The sequence below is a fragment of the Chrysemys picta genome, chromosome 1 (genome assembly GCF_011386835.1).
Source record: "Chrysemys picta bellii isolate R12L10 chromosome 1, ASM1138683v2, whole genome shotgun sequence".
Classification (NCBI taxonomy): domain Eukaryota; kingdom Metazoa; phylum Chordata; order Testudines; family Emydidae; genus Chrysemys; species Chrysemys picta.
This window is the reverse complement of record NC_088791.1, coordinates 262,128,153-262,152,560: the sequence shown is the minus strand read 5'-3', so window position 1 is coordinate 262,152,560 and position 24,408 is coordinate 262,128,153. Positions and strand designations below refer to the sequence as shown.

The 24,408-nt window shown below is 39.7% G+C and overlaps 1 protein-coding gene across 1 annotated transcript in view; it reads left to right on the top strand.

The window, feature by feature from the left end:
- GPC5 (glypican 5) overlaps positions 1-24,408 on the top strand; it is a 1,025,745-nt gene that overhangs the window by 186,473 nt on the left and 814,864 nt on the right. Inside the window, exon 3 of the mRNA XM_065581062.1 lies at positions 2,701-3,395. Within this exon, the coding sequence (XP_065437134.1) occupies positions 2,701-3,395 (695 nt within the window). The remainder of the gene's footprint in view (positions 1-2,700; positions 3,396-24,408) is intronic.

Sequence of the window (24,408 nt, the reverse complement as noted above, 5' to 3'; positions counted from 1 at the left end):
TATAGGTTATTCAGATAATGGAGACTTCCTGTTCCAGAGGGTCAGATATTGTTGAAACTAGTATGGGGGTATGTTGTGTCCCTGGGCTATATGGCCTTGTGTGATTATATATACTGCTGTGTATGCAAGCATATTTCATTAGGTTGGCTAAGAATATGAACTAGGAGAGCCTGATATCTCTTTCCATTCTATAAATTGACACCAGAGATTGGCAATGAGATTGCTCCCTCATTCCAGTAGAGGAAAGCATTCTTTTTTCAGGTTATTTGTTAGGCAGAGACATGGATGTGATATTTTATTGCAATTAGAGGAATATAGACTGTATTTTGAAAAAGCAAATAAGAAAAAAGTCCATTATCAAGTGTTCTAATTTCAAGAATGGTTTCTTCTGTGGTACTAATAGATTTTTTTTCTCACTGTTAAAGCAATTAATGTAGAGTCAACACTTGTTCACCTGGCCCCAAGGCAGACCACTGTCTTCAGTAACACGCCACTTTCCTAGTGTAGAGAGTTCTGGTATGGAGTGGGCGAGTTGTGATTGGTTGGGATACATAACGTTTAGTACAGAGAAAGATAGACCCTGGGTAGTTGAAAGCTTGAAACCTCCCATAGGGACGGTTATTCGGTGTGATGGCTTGGAACCGTCAGTTTCACATATTATGTATTGTGCCGTTAGTGATGCCTATGTAGTAACTTTAATTATATACCACCCTTTTCTCAAAATGGTGAGGGCGCTGTACTGCAGAATAAATACAAATACAATATAATAAAACATGCTAAACTGTCGCCCTTTTAAGATACAAATAGTTAAAAACAAATGAGTGAGTCAAATTTTAGAAATGTGAAGACAGTGATTGAACAGGAATGTGATAAATAAAAGGTCAAGAGTGGCTATTCTAAACACCTGTGGGGAGAAATAAAACTTTAAGATGTTTTTTAAAGTGGGATAAAATGGAGGTGTATTTTGGGGGAAGGAAATTACATGTTATAGGTCCCACTGCAGTAAAAACCTTGATTGCCTGTCAATGTCAGATATAGTGGCAAAATTCTAAGCACTGGGTAGTGTGTGAGTACAGAAATCCATCATTAAAAGGCATGAGTAGTAGGCCCCAGAATTTGGAATTGTAAAGGTCTTTTAAAAGCAAGCATGTCAGTTTTAAGTTAATCTGCCAGTTTCTAGGCAGTCAGTGTAAATCTTGTACAGCAGCTCAAGACAGTGAGCAATTATGCCACTGTACTCTGAACAAGTTGCAAATGATTGAGTGACACCACAAAGAGCTCATAAAGAGAGAATTCACCAACTGAGTTTTGTGGGTATGAGGGCATATTTTGCTGTTCCAAATTTATCACAAGCTACATTCACTGACCAACAAAAAACCCCAAATCTTCTCATTAACAAGGAGTTAAGATTGCCCAGTGGTATCTTGTGTCCTTCCAAACATCAAGTTCAGCAAAACTTGAAACTTTGAAAATCAGGAAAGAGAGTTAAGGTACATGTCTGTGCAACTTTAACTCTGTGCAAACAAAGTAGAAATCAGTGATGCAGAGTTAGGGTATTTAGTGTAATTTGCTTATTTACAAAATGTATACGACTTCTGTTCCATTTAACAGAGGTGGTTACAAACTGTACACATGCTATTTTCTTGCAGAAATCTTATGGCATCACTGCCCAATCACCAAGAAGCAACTCTTATCATCTAACTGATTAAACATACCGCTTTCTCTTCCAGTCACAGCCCATGGGCTTTTCACCTGGGAAACTCCTAGTCCAAGGCTCCTCACCTAGGTTCAAGTATTTTGAAAGGTGATGTGGACATTAACCTTCCTTTTGTGAACCCACTGAACCTCAGAAAGGGTTTGACTTCCCATTCACAGGAAAATACTTTAACCTACATGATCTTCTTACCTACTTTCAGAATTAGGTACTGCGTGGGTATTTTAACTCATTTTATCCTGGGTGCTTATACATCAGTAAGGCATAACATGCACAACATTAGCATTTGTTCCCATAGCAATCATCATTTTGCTAGCATTGAGCCAGATTCTGCAAAGTTCTGAGTGCTCTCAATTCTCATTGACCATTGGATTTATCAGTACAGTTTAAAAGTATGCTTCAGATTGTATGTGCTGCACCTGCTCTCTTTCAAAAAGAAGCCACATCTGTTTGCTCTGTAAAAGTTACATATTAATGAATAAAACAGAAGAGCTGTTTCATTGCCATCTTTAACACCCCATTCTAAATGGTAGAGACTTTATTTCATTATTTAAAGTGGAATGAGTGATAATATTTCACTTACATTACAAATTGTGGAAGGTCTATTGAATTAATGGAGTGGGTGATCTAATGTATTGAGACAGCTACTGTTGGTGTCTGATTTATTCTGCAAGCTAGTTACCATTCATTTGCCCTTTGCATTTGTTTATAAAATACATTATATCAGAAAAGTTGGTGTTTATTATTGAATATTTTAGTATGATCCACAATGTGCTAGGTACTGTCAACACACTAAGAAAGAGGGTTTATATGTCATTTAGAATGTATCTTCTTAAATTCTAGCCATTAATTGTTGCAATGCAAAGATATCTGTCATATAAGTGAAACACAAATTAAAGTAATATAATCCTTGTTAGAGTCTTAAGTTTTTGCTGAAATGTGTCATCCTTTTTTACTCTAAAATATGTACCTCTTTTTTATTACAGAAACCTTTGAAATGCTAATGAGACAGGCTGAGAATTACACAAGCATGCTTTTCTGCAACACATACAGAAACATGGCTGTCGAGGCTGCTACTGCTGTTCAAGAGTTTTTTACAGATGTGGGACTCTTTGTATTTGGCATAGACATTAGTACAGAAGAACTGGTGAACAGATTTTTTGACACCCTGTTCCCACTAGTCTATAATCATCTGATTAATCCTGGTCTAACTGACATTTCACTGGAATATTCAGAATGCATTCGAATGTCACAAAGAGATATCAGTCCTTTTGGTAATGTTCCAAAAATAGTCATGGGACAAATGGGGAGATCATTGTTATCCAGTCGTACTTTCTTGCAGGCCCTCAATTTAGGGATTGAAGTGATCAATACAACAGATCATTTGCAGTTCTCTAAAGACTGTAGCAGAGCCTTACTACGAATGCAATATTGCCCCCACTGCCAAGGAATGACTTTAAGTAAGCCATGTATGGGGTACTGCCTGAATGTAATTAGAGGCTGCTTAGCTAACATGGCAGAAATTGACCTTCACTGGCGGAGATATATTCAGTCATTGGAAGAGTTATCCAGTGCAATGCATGGGACATATGACATTGAGCATGTACTTCTGAACTTTCACTCAATTGTTAATGATGCTCTGACACAAGCTAGTATCAATGGACCAAAAGTAACTGAACAGGTAAGCACCTACCTATTTTCTATCTTCCATGCTTATTGGAAACACAGCACATGGAAACTAACTTAGAAAATTGATGAATATTTGATCATTGTTATACCTATTAACACAATGTTTGTGTCCAAAAAGGGCTTCATACAGCAAAACAGTTGTACAAAATTGTCAGTTTTTTCTTTAGTTATTCACATGACTTGCTATTTTCTCAAATACTGTATTCACAACCATAACAGAATGAGGAGTCACCATTTTTTTAGCATTTGCAGATTTTTTTTTTCTTCAGGGTGAAAAGCTAGTTTTCCAGTTGTGGAATGAACTTGTAATGTTTACCAGAACCATCTAAACAGTTGAAGTGATAATGAAAAATGTTTCACACTTATGAAACCACAACCTGATTTTTTGTAATCAGTTGTGTGAGAATTTATTTACACAAATCAGTAGAAAACTCTATTTTACTTCTAGCTTTTTGTCATTTTGTCCATTTAGCCGTTACACTTTTCAGTGCATTCGCTGAATGGCCTTTACTGAGAATTCTACAACTGTTGAATAAACAAGAAAATTCTGAGTTCTGTTGAGTAAGAGTGAGTGTTGGAAAGGGTAATTAAGTTTGGTGTTTTAAAATACTAATAAGCAAAAACTAAATTGCACGGTGAAAGCTAATTCCAGAGACTTTCTGCTTTTGTGAAAAATGCTAGGGATTAGGCAAATGCGTGCCAGATTTGGTTCATAATATTAAATGAATTGCCGGACTGGTGAAGGTGTTTATTACTCTATCACATACATTGTAACAGGTTTGGAAATCTCATGGACTTTATACCATGATCGAAGCCCCTTATTTTCATGAACTAGAAATATAAGATCTGATGTCTAATATATATCTAACTATAAAGATGACAAGTAATAAACATCCCTTCCCTTTAGATGCCAATGGTTTGTCTTCAACATCTATGGCCATAGGTAGATTTATTTGAATATTTTATTAGCATCAATGGAGTGTACATTTCGTTTGGAACGAATAGCACATCCTTCCTTGGGGACATTTCGGGGAAGAGTAACTTGCATGAGAAGCTAACTTAGCTATGAACACATGAAAAGTGCAGAGTTTTTTTTTAATACCAGGGCATTAGTTAAAGCTAATGTAGCTGCAAATGAATGAGGCATATCTATGCCAACAAATGTTAACTCTTACTCTGTTATGCTTATTCCATAGTATGTTGTGTAAGTACACTTTCACCTATAACTTCCATGGGTGCTGCCATCGTCTGCTTAACTACCATGGTGATGTGGGTAGCATAAGAACCTAGAATAGAAAGATGGGTTTTTTTTAAGAGGATGTACAGATCAATTTTTGGTTGGATGTGACTGTGATATGGTGTGGTGTCACCTCAGGTGCCAGTAATAATGCTAGGATTATCACAAACTCCTTCTCACTTGGTTTACCTGCTGCTGAACTGGCCTCTGTCCACAACAGAGCCTTATCTAATAGACTAGTGCCTGGTTCTCCTGCTCACTTCCATGGAATAGAGGGGAAAATAATGGGCTGACACATCTAAAGGGACACTTTGTCCCATTCCTAATCTCAAACAGCCCATGGAGATATGATAGGACATAAATGAAATCATCTATCACCTACTTCAGATCTTAGCCATACAGTCTGTTCCCCATCCTATATCTAGCCTCAGAGACTTGGGAACAGACAGAGCAGAGTCCTATCTGAATAGATTCCTGAAAGAGGTTTATCTTCACACTCTCATTTTACTATCGCACAGACAATTCCTCTATTTTTCTCCCCCACTCCTCCCAACTCCAGTCATTACTGTTACCCAGACATATCCTCACTTACCTGAATTAATTTGGTGGTTTTTCACCTTTTCCACTGCTCCCCAGGACCATACCAAAGATAGGAAGGTGAGAGTTACAGCAATATTGATGCCATTCTGGCTGAAGAGTCTCTTGCTCTAACCTACCATTGAACCTTTCAGTGTGTCTGTCTCTCAGAGTAGGTCTGCAATTGCAAAAAGTCAGTTTTCCATCCAGCACCAGACTGGTTGAAAATGGATACTTAGATGAAGTGATTACCCTTTGCATAGACCTTAAGAAGTGAACAAATATACCATGAACTTTGCACCAGCCAGCAGAATAACTACCATGTTAAACAAGTTAAACACAGCCTTAAGTTCCTTGTCTTAATGTGTATGTGTATGCACAAGAGTTCAAACAAAATAATAAATATCATATATAAAATAAAAGGAAGTTTTAAATAAATTCCAGCATGAACTGTTTTCTTAGAGCAACAACCTTTACTCTAGTCCGACAAGCTCATAGAACACAACCTTGAAATCTCATTCTGCTCCTTACAATATTACCCAGATTGAACCACTGCAGGAGGTGTCATTATTTTTCCTATCCATTAAAGCAGACTTCCTTATAGCTACTGTCTCTTGTCAGATGAAATTTTCATTTTCATTTTACTGATTAAGTCAGACAAGTTGTCCGCAAAGCTGTCATAGCATTCACTCCCAAAATAAATTAAAGGCGTACTCTTCATTCTATTAAACATCAAACTCCAATCCTTAGGAGCAATGACAGTCTCAGGGCAGAGAAGTAATGCATTGAGATCTGATAGGTGGCCACCTGGTCATGAATATATACATTCATCAAATTATACATATTGGTTATCCAGTCTTTAGCCAGTGTCTTTTTTATTAGCAGAAGTCTTTTCCACTCCTAAGTGCCCACAAGAAGGACGATATATACTGTATAATGTCCGTTGACTTGAGCTGTTAGCCAATAGTTATTGATAAGTTGTTTTCTTAAGGAGAAGAAATTAATTGAGTCAGGAATTTAATTGGTGCCATCCTGTTTGTTACACACAAAGTCCTGTTTCCCTGAACACAGTAGGAACAAACAACAGGAGGCAGTTTCGTTGCTCTCAATTTTCAAGCCTGCCTTTCCAGTCAGTCCTTTGTGTAAATGAAACTTTTTATTGACTTCCTTCTGGGGCCACACTCACATTGCTTATCTGGCTTTCTGTTGGCTTTTCTGTTTGCTTTCTACTTCTGATACATACAGACACACACAGCCCCACCAATCAATGCCCTAGACTCTTCATTTTCAGTCAGTCCCAGGGAACTCCTCTTATTCTGTCGGAGTTAGTTATTGCTCAGGCTTTCCAATCTGATCCAATGCCTTGGGCAGTGGATTCTGTTGTATCAGCTATCTTACTCCATAAAGGAGCTTAATTGCTTCTTCCATTTAGCCTGAATGAAAGTTGGTAAGCATGCACATTGACTTCAGTGCAGTCAGTGGTCTGCAGGGATCAAAGGGATCAAAGACACACTTGTGAGCAGCCACAAATACCCTCCAGCACAACAATAATATTTTGGATGTCCAAAGTCCTCCTTCCCACCGCTGTGAAAATCCCATTATAATGGATCTGTGTACCTGAGCACAGTGAAGAATAGGATAAGGTATCTGAGCTTAACTAAAAATGTCTTTACTTCAACTAATAAGCTCCAGAGATCTGGCCCACATTGAAGACAAATATGTAATCAAGAATAGAGATGGAAATGCACATCCAAATATTTGAGTTTCTTTCATTATGGGGAATGAATGCTCAGCACAAGGACATGCTTTTTTCTCAAGATATTATTTTAACACAATCTGTAATTTAGGAAAGTACAATTGAATTAATCTCACTGTGGAACTTGTCTCAGTTGGAGAGAACTTCAGCAGGTGGGACATACCCTGTTGTCAGTGACTGATACAATTGGCTTTACCCCCAAACTCCAAGCACTCTGAAGTACACATTGTAATGGATCTGTGGCACTTATTACTTGTATAAAGGACATTCTCAGGTAATCACAGATGAATTTTCTTAATCAGATGTCAGTTCCGACATGAGTTTTCTAATACAGTGTGTTGGCATGGTTCCCTTATGGTAAACACAATTACCATTAAATTTTCTCTGGTGACTCTTTAATTCACCCAATAGTGCCTAACAACTCTAAAAAGGAGTCATTACTATCTATTGCAGTATTGCCAACTCTCACACTTGTATCACAAGTCTCACTGTATTAAGTATTCTTGTGAAAGCCCCAGCTCTTGGACACAAATGAGTATACAAGAATATCAGCTTTCATGTAAAATAAAAAATACACCTCTACCCCGATATAACGCTGTCCTCGGGAGCCAAAAAATCTTACTGCGTTATAGGTGAAACCGCGTTATATTGAACTTGCTTTGAGCAACCGGAGCATGCAGCCCCGTCCCCCCGGAGCGCTGCTTTACCGCGTTATATCCAAATTCGTGTTATATCGGGTCGCGTTATATCGGGGTAGAAGTGTAAAAGTAAGGCCAGGTCTATACTACAGACTTATATTGGTATAACTACGTCGCTCTGGGGGTTGAAAAATCCCTTGAGTGACATACCTATACCGACCTAACCCCTGGTGTAGACAATGCTAGGTCAGTGGGAGAGTTCCTGTTGACATAGCTACCACCTCTCGCAGAGGTGGATTAATTAAGCTGACGGGAGAAGCTCTCTCAGTGTAGGAATGTCTTCACTTAAGTGCTACAGTGGTGCAGCTGTGCCGATGCAGTGTTTTGAAGCATAGATCTGCCCTAAGATTCTAGCCCTCAGTGTTGCAAAGAAAAGCTTGCACTTGTGATTGGAGTGTAAACATAAAGGCTCAAAAAATAAGACCTATAAAATTCAATCAATTTTTATATTTTAAAATTTCATATTTTTTTGTTGTTCCGAGTCTAGTTTTTGAATGCCTGGTACTGACAGTACTGCTGCTGTATTGAGGCCTTCTCAGTTAGGATCAGTTCAAAAACCTAAAACTCAGTGGGAGTCTTTCCATTCACTTCTTTGGGCTTTGGATGAGGTCTTGACTCTAATGCAGATCAGGGCAATAACCTGGCACAAATAGTCTCTCAAGGTTATAGTTTGCGGTTTTTTTGGTCTTTAACACAATAGACTATGATTCTTTGAGATATAATGGTCTAGTAAATTAGTGTAGCTTTTGTAAATGTGTTTTATGTCTGTGGGTTAAATGGTCCAGGCAATTTTTGCTTAGAAATAGTTAATTCAGATAGGCAATAAATGTTTCTCCACGTAAAATAATTCATTGGGTTTTAGAGAGAAGGGGTCCTGAATCCTTTGAAAATTGGCTCATTAATATTAATTTACCAGAGTGACTCATGAACTGTTCATCACACTTTGATAAGCAGTTCATGCATCAGTGGTTCTAACAAATTCAGCATAAACGATTGTGAGTCAGCAAATAATGACTGTCTCATGCACTCAAAGCAATCTCTGCAGAGTTAGCATGGAGTCTCTTTAGCAGTAACTGTTTGTGCTTTTAAGAAGTAAGGAGAAAAACAAATGTGAAAGGTGAAATTTGGAAATGTTTTATTATATGTATATACTGTACACAAATTTAATATAGATTCCACTTTGTGCTCTGAGTATAATGGTAAATATATATATGTGTGTGTGTGCGTGCGTGTGTGTACATGCGTATGCGTATATATGAACCTACGTTGTTTTTCTAATATTCATATGTATTTTATATACATATATGAATGTATATTCAGACGCTAACATATTATATGTGGTACATGTTGCAATGCCTACTGTTAAGGTTCTCCCTCATAAGACCCCGTTTTCAATTGCTTATAACTTTGCCAAATTGCAATCAGATGGGCTGAAATTTTCCATGTTGGGTATCTACCTCTGGCTAACTTTTGTTTGAAAGATCATCTAAAACAGTTCAGCCATTTCCAAGAATGAGCTTAGGGGAAAATGTTTTTTCCCATGTTTTGTCCCACCTCTCAAACCATTTTGTTGAGAAGCTCTAGTGCTTCCATGCTTTGGAGCAATGGCTCAAAATTTGTCAGGAGAATTGCTTTGGTGACATGGTGTGTCCCTGTGAAAAATTACACTGCTCTACAGCCAAAATGCTTCTGAAATAAATGTAGTCAAACTTTACTAATTCTGGGTCACTGAGAACAAAAATGATGCTTAAAATTGTTGACTGGCTCTATTTTCAAGATATGCTATTGGGTCAGTATATACAACCCTTGACTTGGGAATAGCGGAGGATAAGTGAGTTATAAAGGGGAGGGATCTCAATTTAAACCAGAAATGACTAAAATACATCTTTGACTGGATCTATGAATAAATCTATGACTGGGTTTGGACAGTACTTGCTTTTTAGGTAAAATAATGAATGATGCAATCTGAAGCTGGTATTGCGTCATACATGATATGAATTGCATTGTTATTCCTAGAAGTCATGGATGATGCAATCATAACGAAGCTTACATCACTCTGCTGAACAAATTGCCCTATATCAGCTCTAGAAATCATACAGTGTCGTGCTCTCTTATTTGTCAGTGTTTGATTTTGCAAAGGGACACATTTCTGTTTAGCCAAAGTGAGCAGAGATGCCTCGTACTTGTATGAACAGTGCAGATAACTTCTGCTATGTTTGTGGTGAAGTGACTTTTGCATCACAAAAGTGCAGTATAACCACTATGGTTAAGAAAGCCAATCACCTTTATTTTGGCTGCAAAATTGGAGATCAGGACAAGAGGTGGGCCCCACACATATGCTGTAACACTTGTGCAACAAATCTTCGCCAGTGGTTGAAAAGGAAAAGGAAATCTATGCCTTTTGCAGTGCCAATGATTTGGAGAGAGCTAACAGATCATACCAGCAATTGTTCCTTCTGCATGGTGCCTCCAGTTGGGAAAGGTGTGTCAAAGAAGAAAAAGTGGACTGTGCATTATCCAAACATTCCATCATCTATACGCCCAGTACCCCACGGAGAAGGACTGCCGGTTCCTGATGCACCAGAATCATTCTCACTTGAGTCAGACGAGGAAGAGGATGAAACTTCTGGTCCTGAACCACCAATGTCACAGGACCCACATTTTCTCCCATCCTCCTCCTCTGAACCACACCTCATAACACAAGGTGAACTGAATGACCTTGTCAGGGATTTGGAACTACCCAAGAGTAAGGCAGAGCTGTTGGGCTCTAGACTACAGCAGTGGAATCTCCTGGCAGGTGATGTTAGGGTTTCCATGTTCCGTGACCGTCAAAAGGATCTTGTCCCATTCTTCTTCATGGAAGGTGATCTTGTAGCCTGCAACAACATCGATGGTGTGATGGCAGCCCTCAACATCGTTCACGATCCAGATGAGTGGAGACTGTTCATTGATTCATCAAAGATGAGTCTTAAAGCTGTTTTACTGGATAATGGCAATGTTTTGCCATTAATTCCAATTGGCCATGCAGTCCATATGAAGGAAACCTATGACAACATGAAACAACTTTTGAGGTGCATAAACTATGACCAACATCAGTGGCAGCTTTGTGGCGATTTGAAGGTTGTTGCTCTCTTGCTTGGTCTGCAGAGTGGATACACAAAGTACTGCTGTTTTCTCTGCAAATGGGATAGTCGTGCAAGAGATTCCCACTACATCAAGAAAGACTGGCCACTCCGACAGTCATTGGAGCCTGGGAGGAAAAGTGTTCAGCATCCACCACTTGTTAAATCAAGAAAGATTTTGTTACCACCCTTACACATCAAGCTGGGTCTGATGAAGAACTTTGTCAAGGCCATTGACAAAACACAAGCAGCTTTCAAGTACCTCTGTGGAAAATTTCCAAGGTTAAGTGAAGCTAAGATAAAGGAAGGTGTCTTAGTTGGTCCTCAGCTTCGTGAACTTCTTTGAGATGATGCATTTGACCATACACTGCGTGGCAAGGAAAAGACAGCATGGAAAGCCTTCCAGTTAGTGGCAATAAATTTTCTCGGAAACAACAAGGCAGACCACTACAGGTTGTTGGTTGAAAACCTCCTCAAGGCATACAAAAGCCTTGGTTGCAACATGTCACTAAAGATACATTTTTTGCACTCTCATCTAGATTTTTTTCCACCGAACTACGGAGCAGTGAGCAACGAGCATGGCGAGCGATTTCACCGGGACATTGCAACAATGGAGAAACACTATCAGGGCAAATGGAGCCCATCAATGCTTGCAGACTATTGCTGGACAGTGACAAGAGATGCTCCATTTAATGAATACAAGAGACAAGCCAAGAAGCGCCAAGTAGACACTGAATACGACTAAACTATGTACATAATAGTTTTTTGCCTTTTGTTTCATAATAAATTTTATTTATATAACCCTTTTGCTGATTTTTAAAGTGTTACATAAACAGGACAGATGAAATATTATCATGTAAAGCAACCATAAACACATGAAAAGACCTAGGTTTACAATTTATGATTAAAACTCTATCTACACAATATACATAGACATAAAATGTAAAAACTTAAATATCTTAAAAACAGTAGCCAATCAGTTGTTTTAATTGTCATATTTGAATTCAGCACATCAAAATACATAATAAATAGCACATTTTATCTCTGAAGCAGACGACTTCTCAAAAATTGTAGACCAGTGTTACCCTATCTTGGCCAGGTTATAAACTTTTGAAAAATCTCACTTTGCACATATTCAGAGACTTGCTAGGGTTTGGCAGCTATACACTTTGAAGATTCCATCTGCACTGAGCATTCTGTGTCCCCCACAGTTCCTATACATAACCAAACTGCACATGCAACATCCTCACACAGTGACTGACCATGCCCCAGCCCAGAGGTGCAGGGGCTAGCTAGCATTCTCCCTGTCATTGCTACTATTAGCGTCCAGGTCTGCTGTGCCACTGCGTACCAAAACAGAGAGCAGGAAGAATGTCTCTTTAAATTTGCCCTGCTGGCACCCAGGTAGCATGGAGGGGAAGGGGTGAAAAACCTGAGTCAAATGCAAAGGGTTAAGAAATGATGCAGTGCACCAGGAGAGGGGTTAGGAGCCGGAGCTGGCAGGAGTGGGGTAGGACAGGATGGGCAGAAAAGGAGGGTTGGGGGGTGTCAGATGATGCAAGAGAGGCAGGACTAGGAAAGAGAGGGACAGGAGCCAGGGGTGGGAAAGGGAAGAAGCAGTGGAATGTGGAGGATAGAAGTGGTTGGGAAACATGGACAGAAGCTGGAGGGAGAGGAGGTCAGGATCAGGGCATGTGATAAGGGATGATGTGGGGACAGGGGCAGAAATTGGATGGGGGCGGGAATAGTAACAAGGGAATGGACAAGGGGAGGATGTGGTGGAAAGAAACAGAAGGGCAGGAAGAAGCCTAGAATTGAAAATATTATTCCTGAGTCTCAACATTCCTTTGCTGTCGAGCATTATATAGTATCAGAGGGGTAGCCGTGTTAGTCTGAATCTGTAAAAAGCAATAGAGAGTCCTGTGGCACCTTTAAGACTAACAGATGTATTGGAGCATAAGCTTTCACAGGTGAATGCCCACTTTGTCAGATGCATGTAATGGAAATTTCCAGGGGCAGGTATAAATATGCTGGCAAGAATCAGTATGGAGATAACGACGTTAGTTCAATCAGGGAGGGTGAGTCCTCTGCTAGCAGTTGAGGTGTGAACACCAAGGGAGGAGAAGCCTCCCTGATTGAACTAACGTAGTTATCTCCAGACTGATTCTTTCCAGCATATTTATACCTGCCCCTGGAAATTTCCATTACATGCATCTGACGAAGTGGGTATTCACCCGTGAATGCTTATGCTCCAATACATCTGTTAGTTTTAAAGGTGCCACAGGACTCTCTGTTGAGCATTATATAGAATTTTATATGTTCAAAACACAGTTTCCATGAGCTCAGCTGCAGTTTTGAGCGCTCAACACTTCTGCAAATCAGACCTGAATGTCTCAAGTTGGGTAACCAGAAAATGAGGATCACACTGTGGCCATCTGTGAAAATTTTGGTTTATGTGACTTGCCCAGAATATCGCAGGAACTCTGTGGCAGAGGTAGTGACAGAAAGCAATTAAGATATTATGATGACAGAACAATATTAAAGTGTATGAGGAAATTAATAATTCTGTCTTCAGAGCAGGGTTTGGATGGTGCTCATTCAGTGAACAACCATCCATTCTGTGCACTGAGTGAAGTAGGAATCCTATGAAAAGAACACTATGTGATCATGTAATCAAAGACTGTATCATAATGTGCATACACAAGGGAGCCGAATTAAGGTTATATGGGCAACCTTCATTTCCTACTTTTTAAGTGCCTCACTTTGCAACCTTAATGATACTCTTTAATGTAGTTATTTTGTGTGAAAGAAGAGTAAGAGTATAGTAATATGAGGTGGAATTTTCAAAAACAGTCAACTTTGGTCTAAATCTTTTCCAACTCCCTTTAACTTCAATGGTATTAAAGTTAGTCCAACACTGAATGCTTTTGAAAATCCCATCCATATTTTCTGAGAAATTCTTAAGCATCTTAACAGTGGCAAGAGTTCTAACGAATAAAATATTTGCTTAGAGCTGCAAGAAGATTTAAGTTCTCTTAACTAGTCTCAATCTGTGGATTTACAATTTATGTGAACATTTGTTTTTACTGTCATTGATATTAAAAAGCTTCCTTGTGTCATTAAATGTTAGCAGAAAGGATGAGTTAATGGGCAATACAAGAATTTTATTTCTTTATTGATCATTATTATCCAAGATGACTAGCTATAAAACACATAGTTTGGATTGCTATAACACATTTGCACATAAAATTTAATATTTCATTGACGAGCCACAAAGTGTATAGCATGTTCACGTGCAGTTAGGTTATAAATGGAAGATTTTCATTCTTGGTTCCCTCTGTCACTTGTCAGTCTTATGTAGATATTTTTTATCAGGTCCTTTCTAGCCTAAATTTGTACAACCTTATGGGCCATGCACACCCCAGAAGGCCAAATATAGTAGAAATGCACTGACCCAGCCAACTCAGGCGATAATTTATCAACATGTTCAGGAGTTGGGAAGATCCTCTGAGAGAGGTGGGAAGAACTCATTTTTATGAGTCCAAATGGTATTTATGCCAGCAAGGTGGGATGGAATTGGAGCCTTTGCTCCTGGGAAGGAGCAGATTTGAATGTGAAGAAAAGGCCAATATTAGCATTAAGCTTTGTAGATCCATATGTATCTAATAGTATGTATGGTTTTTAGCAAATTACTGATTTTAGGTGCCCAACCTGAGACACTTTAAAGGGATCTTATTTGTCCAAGTGTTGCACATCCTCCTTTGGAAATCAGGCCCCTTTAAAGTATCTGAAACTGAGCACCTAGAAATGGAGTAATCCAAAATGATTCGTTATTTCTGGAAAATCTTGGCTTAAGTCATCTTTTTGTCTCTCATAGCCTACAAAATGGCCATAATTCCGTGGCACCAGAAAGTACACATAATATTACACACAAGATAATCACTTGAATAGCAGGAGAAGTTAGTGGCAGATTCAGTGGTTTGTTAGCAAATGGCCTGATAAATAACCAAAGAAATCAAATAGTTCACTATAAAATATTTTTTTCTATGGGGGGAAAATCAAAATTGTACTCCCACATGTATATCTATAATATCTACCCTCTCATGGTTGGTAGTGAAATAGAGTAGAAAGTCCATAGAAGAAATGGATCATTGCTGAGATTCAGTGTGGGGCAAGCAATTTCACTGATATGGCATCAAAAGGGATGCTTTTGTACCAGCTCTTTCTGACATGCTTCTCCATAGAATCGTTGCTAGGTTCTCCGCAGATTCTAATGGTGCACTTGGGAAGATTGACCTTCTTTTGGAACCAGGCTGAGTATTTTACCTAGTAAGAGTCAAGCAGGGCCTTTTCCTTTGTAAATAGTTCCCCTTTTCCTTATCTGCAATGGTTCCTCCTGCAATGGGTTTGGTGCAGTGCCACAAATATGGCAGGAACTGATCAAATCAGAAAAAGAATGAAGGTAGATAGTTAAACTACTAGATGGTTTGAATGAGGATTACAGCCAATGAACAAAACCTACTAGTCAGCAAAGTCAAAAATGGCTTTCTCAGAAATCACAACCCCCTCTGTTAATCTATTTCATTTTAAATATCCTCCACTCTTTTATAGAATCATAGGACTGGCAGGGACCTCAATAGGTCATCTAGTCCAGTCCCCTGCACTCATGGCAGGACTAAGTATTATCCAGACCATACCTGACAGGTGTTTGTCTAACCTGCTCTTAAAAATCTCCATTGATGGAGATTCCACAACCTCCCTAGGCAATTTATTCCAGTGTTTAACCATCATGACAGGAAGTTTTTCCTAATGTTCAACCTAAACTGCCCTTGCTGCAATTTAAGCCCATTGCTTCTTGTCCTATCCTCAGAGGTTAAGAAAACCAATTTTTCTCCCTCCACCTTATAACAATCTTCTATGTACTTGATAACAGTCCCCTCTCAGTCTTCTCTTTTCCAGACCAAACAAACCCATTTTTTTCAACCCTCATACATCATGTTTTCTAGACCTTTAATCATTTTTGTTGCTGTTCTCTGGACTTTCTCCAATTCTTCCATATCTTTCCTAGAATTTGGCACCCAGAATGGGACACAATACTCCAGTTGAGGCCTAATCAGTGTGGAATAGAGTGGAAGAACATGAGAATGTCTTGCTTACCAGGCTCCTGCTAATACATCCCAGAATTATGTTTGCTTTTTTTGCAATAGTGTTACACTGTTGACTCATATTTAGCTTGTGGTCTACTATGACCCCCAGATCCCTTTCCACAAAAAGATTGTCTGTTCCTAGGCAGTCATTTCCCATTTTGTATGTATGCAACTGATTGTTCCTTCCTAAGTGGAATACTTTCTGGTGGTGATAACTCAAATTAGTTTCTGGAGAAAAAGCTTTTGACAGACTGGAATAACCTTTCCATTTTGTAATACTGGAGAAACAGAATATAGAAGCAAAGGGATAGGAGTTAAAATGAATGGCTGAATTTGGCTTGCTCCATGCTAAATTCAAAAGCACTTGAAATTGACACCTGGAAAGATGCCTTATTTTATTAAGCAAGCCCATTGTTTTTCATAGATATTGTAGGGTTTGTGTGCACTAAACAAATTAATGATGATAGACATACACAAAAAGCTTCAGTCAAAACTGTAATATCTTATTGGAATCTCTGGTCTGTCAACAATTATAAATTTCAAAGCTGTCCCTCCCCCACCTCCCCTTTTGTCTCTGATTTTTTTTTAAATAAGTGGGAATATAGCAGTGAAACCTTGTAAGAGGGTTGTGTTGTACAAATTCCACTGACATGTTTAAAGTTAGGCAAGTACTTAAGTACATTGCTGAAAGGAGACTAAATTAATAGGGGTAGGAGGAGAGAATCACAGCTCTCACGTTTAAGATGTCATTCTTAGCAGAATCCCCACACCAATGAAGTTTAAGTAGACCCTTAGCACTGAATGTATGTGATAGAGGAAGCTTAATTATAAGAATAATTATAGGCAATATATAATAAACCAAACTTTTAAATATGACCAAGAATAAGATTTAAAATGTTATCAGATACTTAATTTTTGAAACAATAAATGATTATTCATATACAGTAATTGAAGCTCTTTCCCTAGCATATTCAGAAGAAATTGAGGCTCTTAAATTATGTTATCAGATGATTCATTCTCTTAATGTGTGCAGCTTTTGTTCTTACCAGGGCTCCAATTTTTGATCTGTGCTACATGCAAAGAGTATTGGACAAATATTGTTCACACATTACTTTACAAAAAGAGAAACTTAAATACACAATTTCCAAATAATATGTCTTTCTTTCATTGTTAGTTAAGCTTCTCGATAAAGCTAAAGTAGCTTGGAAAAATGTAAACACTCTATTTTAATAGTATTAAGGTGTAAATATATCATCCATTTGAATACTACTAAGACCATGAAATGACAAAGAGCCAGGCAAACAAAATTAAGGCTGATATGACCTTACCAGTTTGCTATATTGTGGCTCAGTGTGGCATTATACAGTCCTTGAAATGAGACGCTAATGCAAGACTCCTATTTGTATCTGGTTATTGCAGATCATTTACGGGCAAAGTATCCTTAAATGTGAGGTCAAACATGTGAATCTCTTTTTGCCTACACACTGTTTAGTGAACCAAAACAATGTATGAAATAGGATCACAAGACCTTGATATGGAGGACTGTTTGTTGGCCTGGTGTATGGTGTTGGGACCATCAATCCAGAATCTCCAAGGAGGGATGCTGTCTCTTAATCCTGCCCCAACCCCCACCATGAATTGAGGCTGTTGGTGGAGGCACAGCAATGCTGTGGGTAAAAAGTTTAGTTACAGCTAGTGTATGTGTTTTTAGTAGTAGTCTGATAAATTCCAGTACTTTCTGGAGAGATTAAATCCTTTAATGGAAGCACCCAAACAGAGAGAAAGAGAGATAATTTGGTGTTGTAAAGAGGCTCATATTATTTGAGCAGCATGGATATAAGTGGAGGAATCCAAAGGGAAGACAGTACCACAGAGACTGGAACAGCTGTCACAACCACCAGTGATGAAGTTCACAGGCAAACTGTAAAAGGGAGGGAGTGTTTTAAATGTTTCATGTTTTACATGAAAGCAATAGGAGTCATTAACTAGCCAGATGATCAGAAACTTTATTTCTTACCATCACAGGCATAAAAGTACTATAAATGTATAAACTCTTTTCAGCTAGCATCAGAGAATTTTGAAGCCTATGGAATTTTTTGAAACCAGAGGAAAAAAGAAAAACTTATGACTGAGGCTTTCAAAGTGAGAAAGCAAAAACTACTTGTCAACAAAAAAAGTTAGTAACTGATCTAAGGAATAAAAGTCATTATTTCAACTTTAGAACTTTAGGTTACAATATCATTTGGAAAAGAGAAAACTGTTAATGGGAACCTATTAAATCTGGAGCACATCCTGAAAATTTGCCAGGCAGCAGACAAAACTCATCAATCGGCATAAGCAAGTATTTGTTACAAGATATGTCATGAATGCAGCTGGCAAGAATGTTACACAAAATCAGCATCTGATGAAGAAAGTGAGTCAGAAGCCACAAAGAGGGGAACAAAGTATACAGACACAATGCATGTAAAGTTCAGCAGGTATGGGCAGACATTCCTACAGAAAGTACACAGCTTATGTACAAAAGAGGCATTTGTATAATATATATATAATACATACACTTCATGGTGCATGTATGTATAACAAAAAGTCAGGGACCAGATGGTATGCATCCAAGAGTTCTGTGGGAACTCAAATATGAAATGGCAGAACTACTAACTGTGGTATGTAACTATCATTATCAAGATAGGAAACAAAGGGTAGGAATAAATGGTCCGTTTTCAGAATAGAGTGAGATAAATAGTGATGTCCCTCAGGGGTCTGTACTGGGACCAGTACTATTCAACATATTCATAAATAATTTAGAAAAAGGGGTAAACAGTGAAGTGGCAAAATTTGCAGATGATACAAAATTACTCAAGACAGTTAAGTCCAAAGCAGACTGTGAAGAATTCCAAAAGGATCTCGCAAAACTGTGTGTCTGAATAACAAAATGGCAGATGAAATTCAATGTTAATAAATGCAAAGTAATGGATAATGGAAAACATAATCCCAACTATACATACAAACTGGTGGGGTCTAAATAAGCTGTTACCACTTAGGAAAGAAATCTTGGAGTTACTGTCGATAGTTCTCTGAAAACATCTGCCAAATGTACAGTGGCAGTCCAAAAAGCTAACAGAATGTTAGGAACTATTAGGAAAGGGGTAGATTATAAAATATAAACTATCATAATGCCACTATATAAATCCATTGTATGCCCACACTTTGAATATTGTGAGCAGATCTGGTCACCCCATCTCAAAAAAGATATATTGGAATTGGAAAAGGTACAAAGAAGGGCAACAAAAATGATTAAAGATATGGAACAGCTTCCACATGAGGAGAGATTATAAAGACTGGGACTTTTCATCTTGGAAAAGAGATGATTAAGAGGGGATATGACAGAGGTCTATAACATTGTGGCTGGTGTGGAGAAAGTGAATGAGGAAGTGTTATTTACTCCTTCACACAACACAAGAACCATGGGTCACCCAATGAAATTGAAACATGAGGAAATACTTCTTCATACAACACACAGTCAATCTGTAGAACTAGTTGCCAGGGAATGTTTTGAAGACCAAAACTATAATGGGGTTCAAATAAGAACTAGATAATTTCAGGGACAATAGGTCCATTAATGGTTATTAGCCAAGGTGATCAGGTATGCAACCCCATGTTTTGGGTGTCCCTAGCCTCTGACTGGCAGAAGCTGGGGGTTGACGACAGGGGACAGATCACTCGATGATTGCTTGTTCTGCTCATTCCCTCTGAAGCACCTGCCATTACCCACCGTTGGGCTAAATAGACCATTGGTCTGACCCAGTATGGCCATTCTTATGTTCATAGTTATAGATGAATAAAGTGATACCAATATTGAGGAATTCTTTGTTAAAACAGTGCATTGTTAGAAAGTACTTACAGAAGCTGAATTACTAGCATGTGCACAAATGATACAGTAGATAACTTTAAACTCCAAAGCAAATATAATAGAAATAAAAATCTGGAGATGGCATCCAAAATTGCTGCGTAAGTTAATAATATTGACAGTAAAAAGTGATAGGAAAATTGATTTATAAGGCTTGTTCTTCTTCAAGTAGTATCCCTATGGGTGCGCCGTTGTAAGTGCTCTTGCTTTCCTGGGCTGCTGACCAGAGAACTTTGGTAGCTGTGTCCATTAGGCCCACACATGCACTGTCTCTTCTCGTGCCCTGCCACAAGGTTAGCCAGCGCATGCAGGCTAACCTCCCTCAGTTCCTTCTAAACTTCCCCTGACTAGAGATGGAGCCATTAGCAGTCTATTTGTGATTGTTAGTTTCTTTAGCATTTCCAGTATGCATCCGAAGAAGTGGGCTGTAGCCCACAAAAGCTTATGCTCTAATAAATTTGTTAGTCTCTAAGGTGCCACAAGTACTCCTGTTCTTTTTGCGGATACAGACTAACACGGCTGCTACTCTGAAACCAGTAGTTAGTTAGTCTCCTTAGTCTTAGTTGTAGTTTTTTTTCTTTATTTTCTCTTCCCAACAACAACAACAACAACAAGACTATTTCCCCCCTCTTTTGTCAGGGACCCTTTCCCCCAATGGGATATGCCCAGATCACTGGGCTTCAAGAAGTGCCTCTCCTGCAAAGAGGCCATCTCTGTGGCAGACAAGCACTCTCGTTACATATGCTGTCTCGGGGAAGGCCACATTCCTCAAAAGTGTAGTCTCTGCCAACAACATAGACCCAGGTCTCAAAAGGACAGGGAGCTGAGACAGAAGATCATCTTCATGGAGGCAGCCCTCCAGCCTACCCTGGATCCTTGCTGAGAGTCACCTGGCAGGCATGAATCTTCCCACAACCCTAAGCATTCAAGGACTGTGGGTCAAAAAAAAATCAGCTGCGGACCCCTCTTATAAGTTGTCAAAAAAAAAAAATTGTTGCATCCCCAGAGCAAACCCTGAGCTAGCCATAAAAGATCTTTGCATACTCGGTATTGTGAGTACTGTCAGCACCAAGACAATCCCAGCACGGTACCCACAGCTCACAAAGATCTGGAATGACGCACTTAAGGACCCGATGGGCACAGGTACCGAGTCGACAATACTGACAGTCAAAGATAGGAGCCAGTAAGAAGACATTATTGATATGCACTGTACTATTCGTACAATCATCGATGCCCCATCCGGCAATGGAGCGATTGTGATGCATGGCTAGAAATGGTTAAACATCTTTCAAAATAAATTGCCCACTGAAGACATGTGGAGAGGTAATGTTTGTGTTTTTGTGTATTTACATATGTATGAGTAGGGTGGACAGTGTAGTCAACAATCCCTGTCTATGCTGTATTCTGATAATTCAGAGGTCAAAAGAACATCATATCATGTAAATGAATTGTAAACACGGGATATCTCAGTATTCATCTCTCTTTGAAATGTACTGTGAATGGTGCAGGAACAAGCAAATGGTCTTACGATAATTCGTATAGCTAAGTACTGGTGGTCGACCTCCTTCAAAGTCATCCTAATTACCTTTTGTTCCGTGAGGAATTCCAACTTTTCAAAAGACATGAAATTGTATAAAGGATCCTTGGGTCCTGATTCGGTCATCTCAGATCTGGCTTCAACAGGGGAAGTTGGAGTCGCAAGACTGAGGTCCCAGTTATGTCCTGAATATGAGATTTGAACATTGGACTATGACCTGTGAACTGAATTCTAAAGGAACTCTTTGCAACTACGAAGCTCACCATCTCCCCTATGAATCTGCACCTCAATGAATTGAATTCATGTCTGTATGTATATTGATATCATACTCTCTCTCTTTTGTTTTTTAATAAATCTTAGTTTAGTTAATAAGAATTGGCTGTAGCATGTATTTGGGTAGGATCTGTAATATTGAATAACCTGAGAGGAAATAAGATTTTTAGAAATCATCATATTTGACGTGGGTACCTGGATGGAGGCCTGAGGCTGGATTACTTTAAGGGAACTGTGTTGTTTGGACTTCTGAGTAACCAGTAAGGTAATAAAGAAGCTGTTTTATGCTGGCTTGGTAAATCTAAGCATTGGAATGTCCACCAGCTTTTTGGGGTTTGGCTGCCCTATTCTTTGCAGTTTACCCTAATTGAGTGACCACAGTTGGCTCCCCATTAGGACTCCGGTCACAGTGGTTAATGCAGGCGAGAGCCTCAAATCCCTCTGTACCACCAGTGGCACCAGATTGGTCAGCACTGCTGGAATTTCGGCACTCAAGAGACCTCTGGTTATCTGATATACCAGAGTGTCCTCTTCACAGCACCTGGACCTTGGCATCCAGTCTTCTCCAAGTGCAGGAGTCTTCTTCAGTACTCTGCCATGCACCTCCATTTTCTAGTGGAAAATCAGACAGCTAGCCAGAAAAAGCAGTTTCCCACTAATCCTCTCATGCTCCCTATGGTGCAGACTACTAAGAGGCTCCTCAGGTATACCCTCAGGCTGCCCTGTCACCACCATGGTATGGCCAGCCGTGGGTGCTACCACTGGGCTCTATTCCACTGCCCTAGTGACTGTACTGGGATCCCTGGGCTGCATATTGCCCCCATACTTCTCGAACTCCCAGCCTCACCCATGAGCCCCTGAGACTTCCCACTCTGCTATGGCATCTAGAACCTTGGGACCTTCAGAGGAGATTGCTGAGGAACAAGAGGGGGAACTTGAAGAAGAGGTGACTCTGAGGTCCAACATCTCCTCCTCCTCCCCAGATAGGCTGTCATGCCCCCGCCACCGTCCTTAGCTGATAATTTCCGGCTTTTCTAGAACTTAGCAAAAAGGGTTGCAAATATATTGCAGATACCCTTGGAGGAAATCAAGGACTCCTATCACAAAGACTTTGATATATTACACTCTTGTTTATCCTCTCAGAAAGCCCTCACCATCAATGACTATCTCCGGTATCCTGCAAACACCATACAGTAGACCCCAGCATCAGTAACACCTACTTGTAAGCAGGCCAATAAAAATGTGACATTCTGGCTAGGGAGATATAATATCTTTTCTCCCACCCTTCCCCCAGCTCCATCGTCGTGCATGTGGTAAAGTCCTGGGACTGTCAGCACCAAAGGAGATCCACCCCCTATGATAGGGATTGAAAGTGCTTGGACCCCTTTGGGAGGAAAGCCTATTCATCAGTCACACTACAGTTTCGAATTGCCAATTATCAAGGTTTAATGGTGAAATATGACTGTGTTAATTATTCAAAATTTAACAACTTTATTGACCAGCTCCCAGAGTCACAGCACAACTAGTTCCAAGCTATCATCCAGAAAGGGTGGCTAGTAGTCAAAACAACACTACAGTCTGCCCTCGATGCAGCCGACACAGCAGCTTGGTCCACCACCACGGCAGTGGTTATGTGACGTGCATTGTGGTTACGCCTTTCTGGCTTCCCTAAGGAGGTGCAGTTGACTGTCGAAGACCTTCCCTTTGAAGGCACTAAGTTCTTTACAGAGAAGATGGATGTTTCTCTCCATACCCTTAAGGATTCCAGGGCCACTCTCTGCTCATTAGGGATCTTACATGCCTGGACAAAAGAGAAAATTTAGTTTGCAGCCCCAACACAAATCACATATCTCTCAATAAAAAACTCAGCACTTTTATGAACCTCAGAGAAAGAAATCTAGGTTCTGCAAGCACAAACAGCCAAGCCTACAGCCTTCCACATCACTATCATCCACCTCCAAACATCAATTTTGATGTGTTGGTCAAGGTGTTGACAGATCACTCCCTTCCTCAGCTACAGCTGATCAACGTATCCTACCCATTTGGCTACCGTCTTACCAACTTCCACAGCACCTGGGAATGCATAGCATCAGACTGATGCATCTTGGAAATTATTCGCAATGGGTATTGCATCCACTTTACCTCCCTCCCCCTTCCACAACACCCTTCCCCATCTCTCTTCAGGGACCCTTCTCACGAGAGTTTACTACGACAAGAAATAGATCACCTCCTTCCCTTAGGAGCCATAGAACCATACCTCAACATCTATGAGGCAAAGATTTTTACTCTTGCTATTCTCTAATACCCAAGAGCTGTCCACAAGTTTGTCAAAACTCTAAAATTCAAGATGGTCACTCTAGCAATGATTATTTCAACACTGGAACAGGGAGACTGGTTTTTGGTCCTCGACCTTCAGGACATCTATTTCTATATCTCAATCTTATTGTCCCACAGACAGTTCCTCAGATTTACCCTACAAGACCACTACCAGTACAGGGTACTCCCCTTCAGGCTATCATCGGCTCCAAGAGTATTCTCCAAGGTTCTCTCAGTGGTGGCCTCACCTATGATCCCAGGATATCATGATCTACCCGCCCCACCTCCACCCGAATGATTGCTTCCTTAGAGCTTGGTCCACAAAGCTTGATGGGTTACCAAAACTGCAATAGATTTGTTCATGGAACTGAGCCTGCAGATCAACACCCAGAAATCAACCCTCACTCCAATGTAGTGCCTGGAATTCACAGGAGCCAGC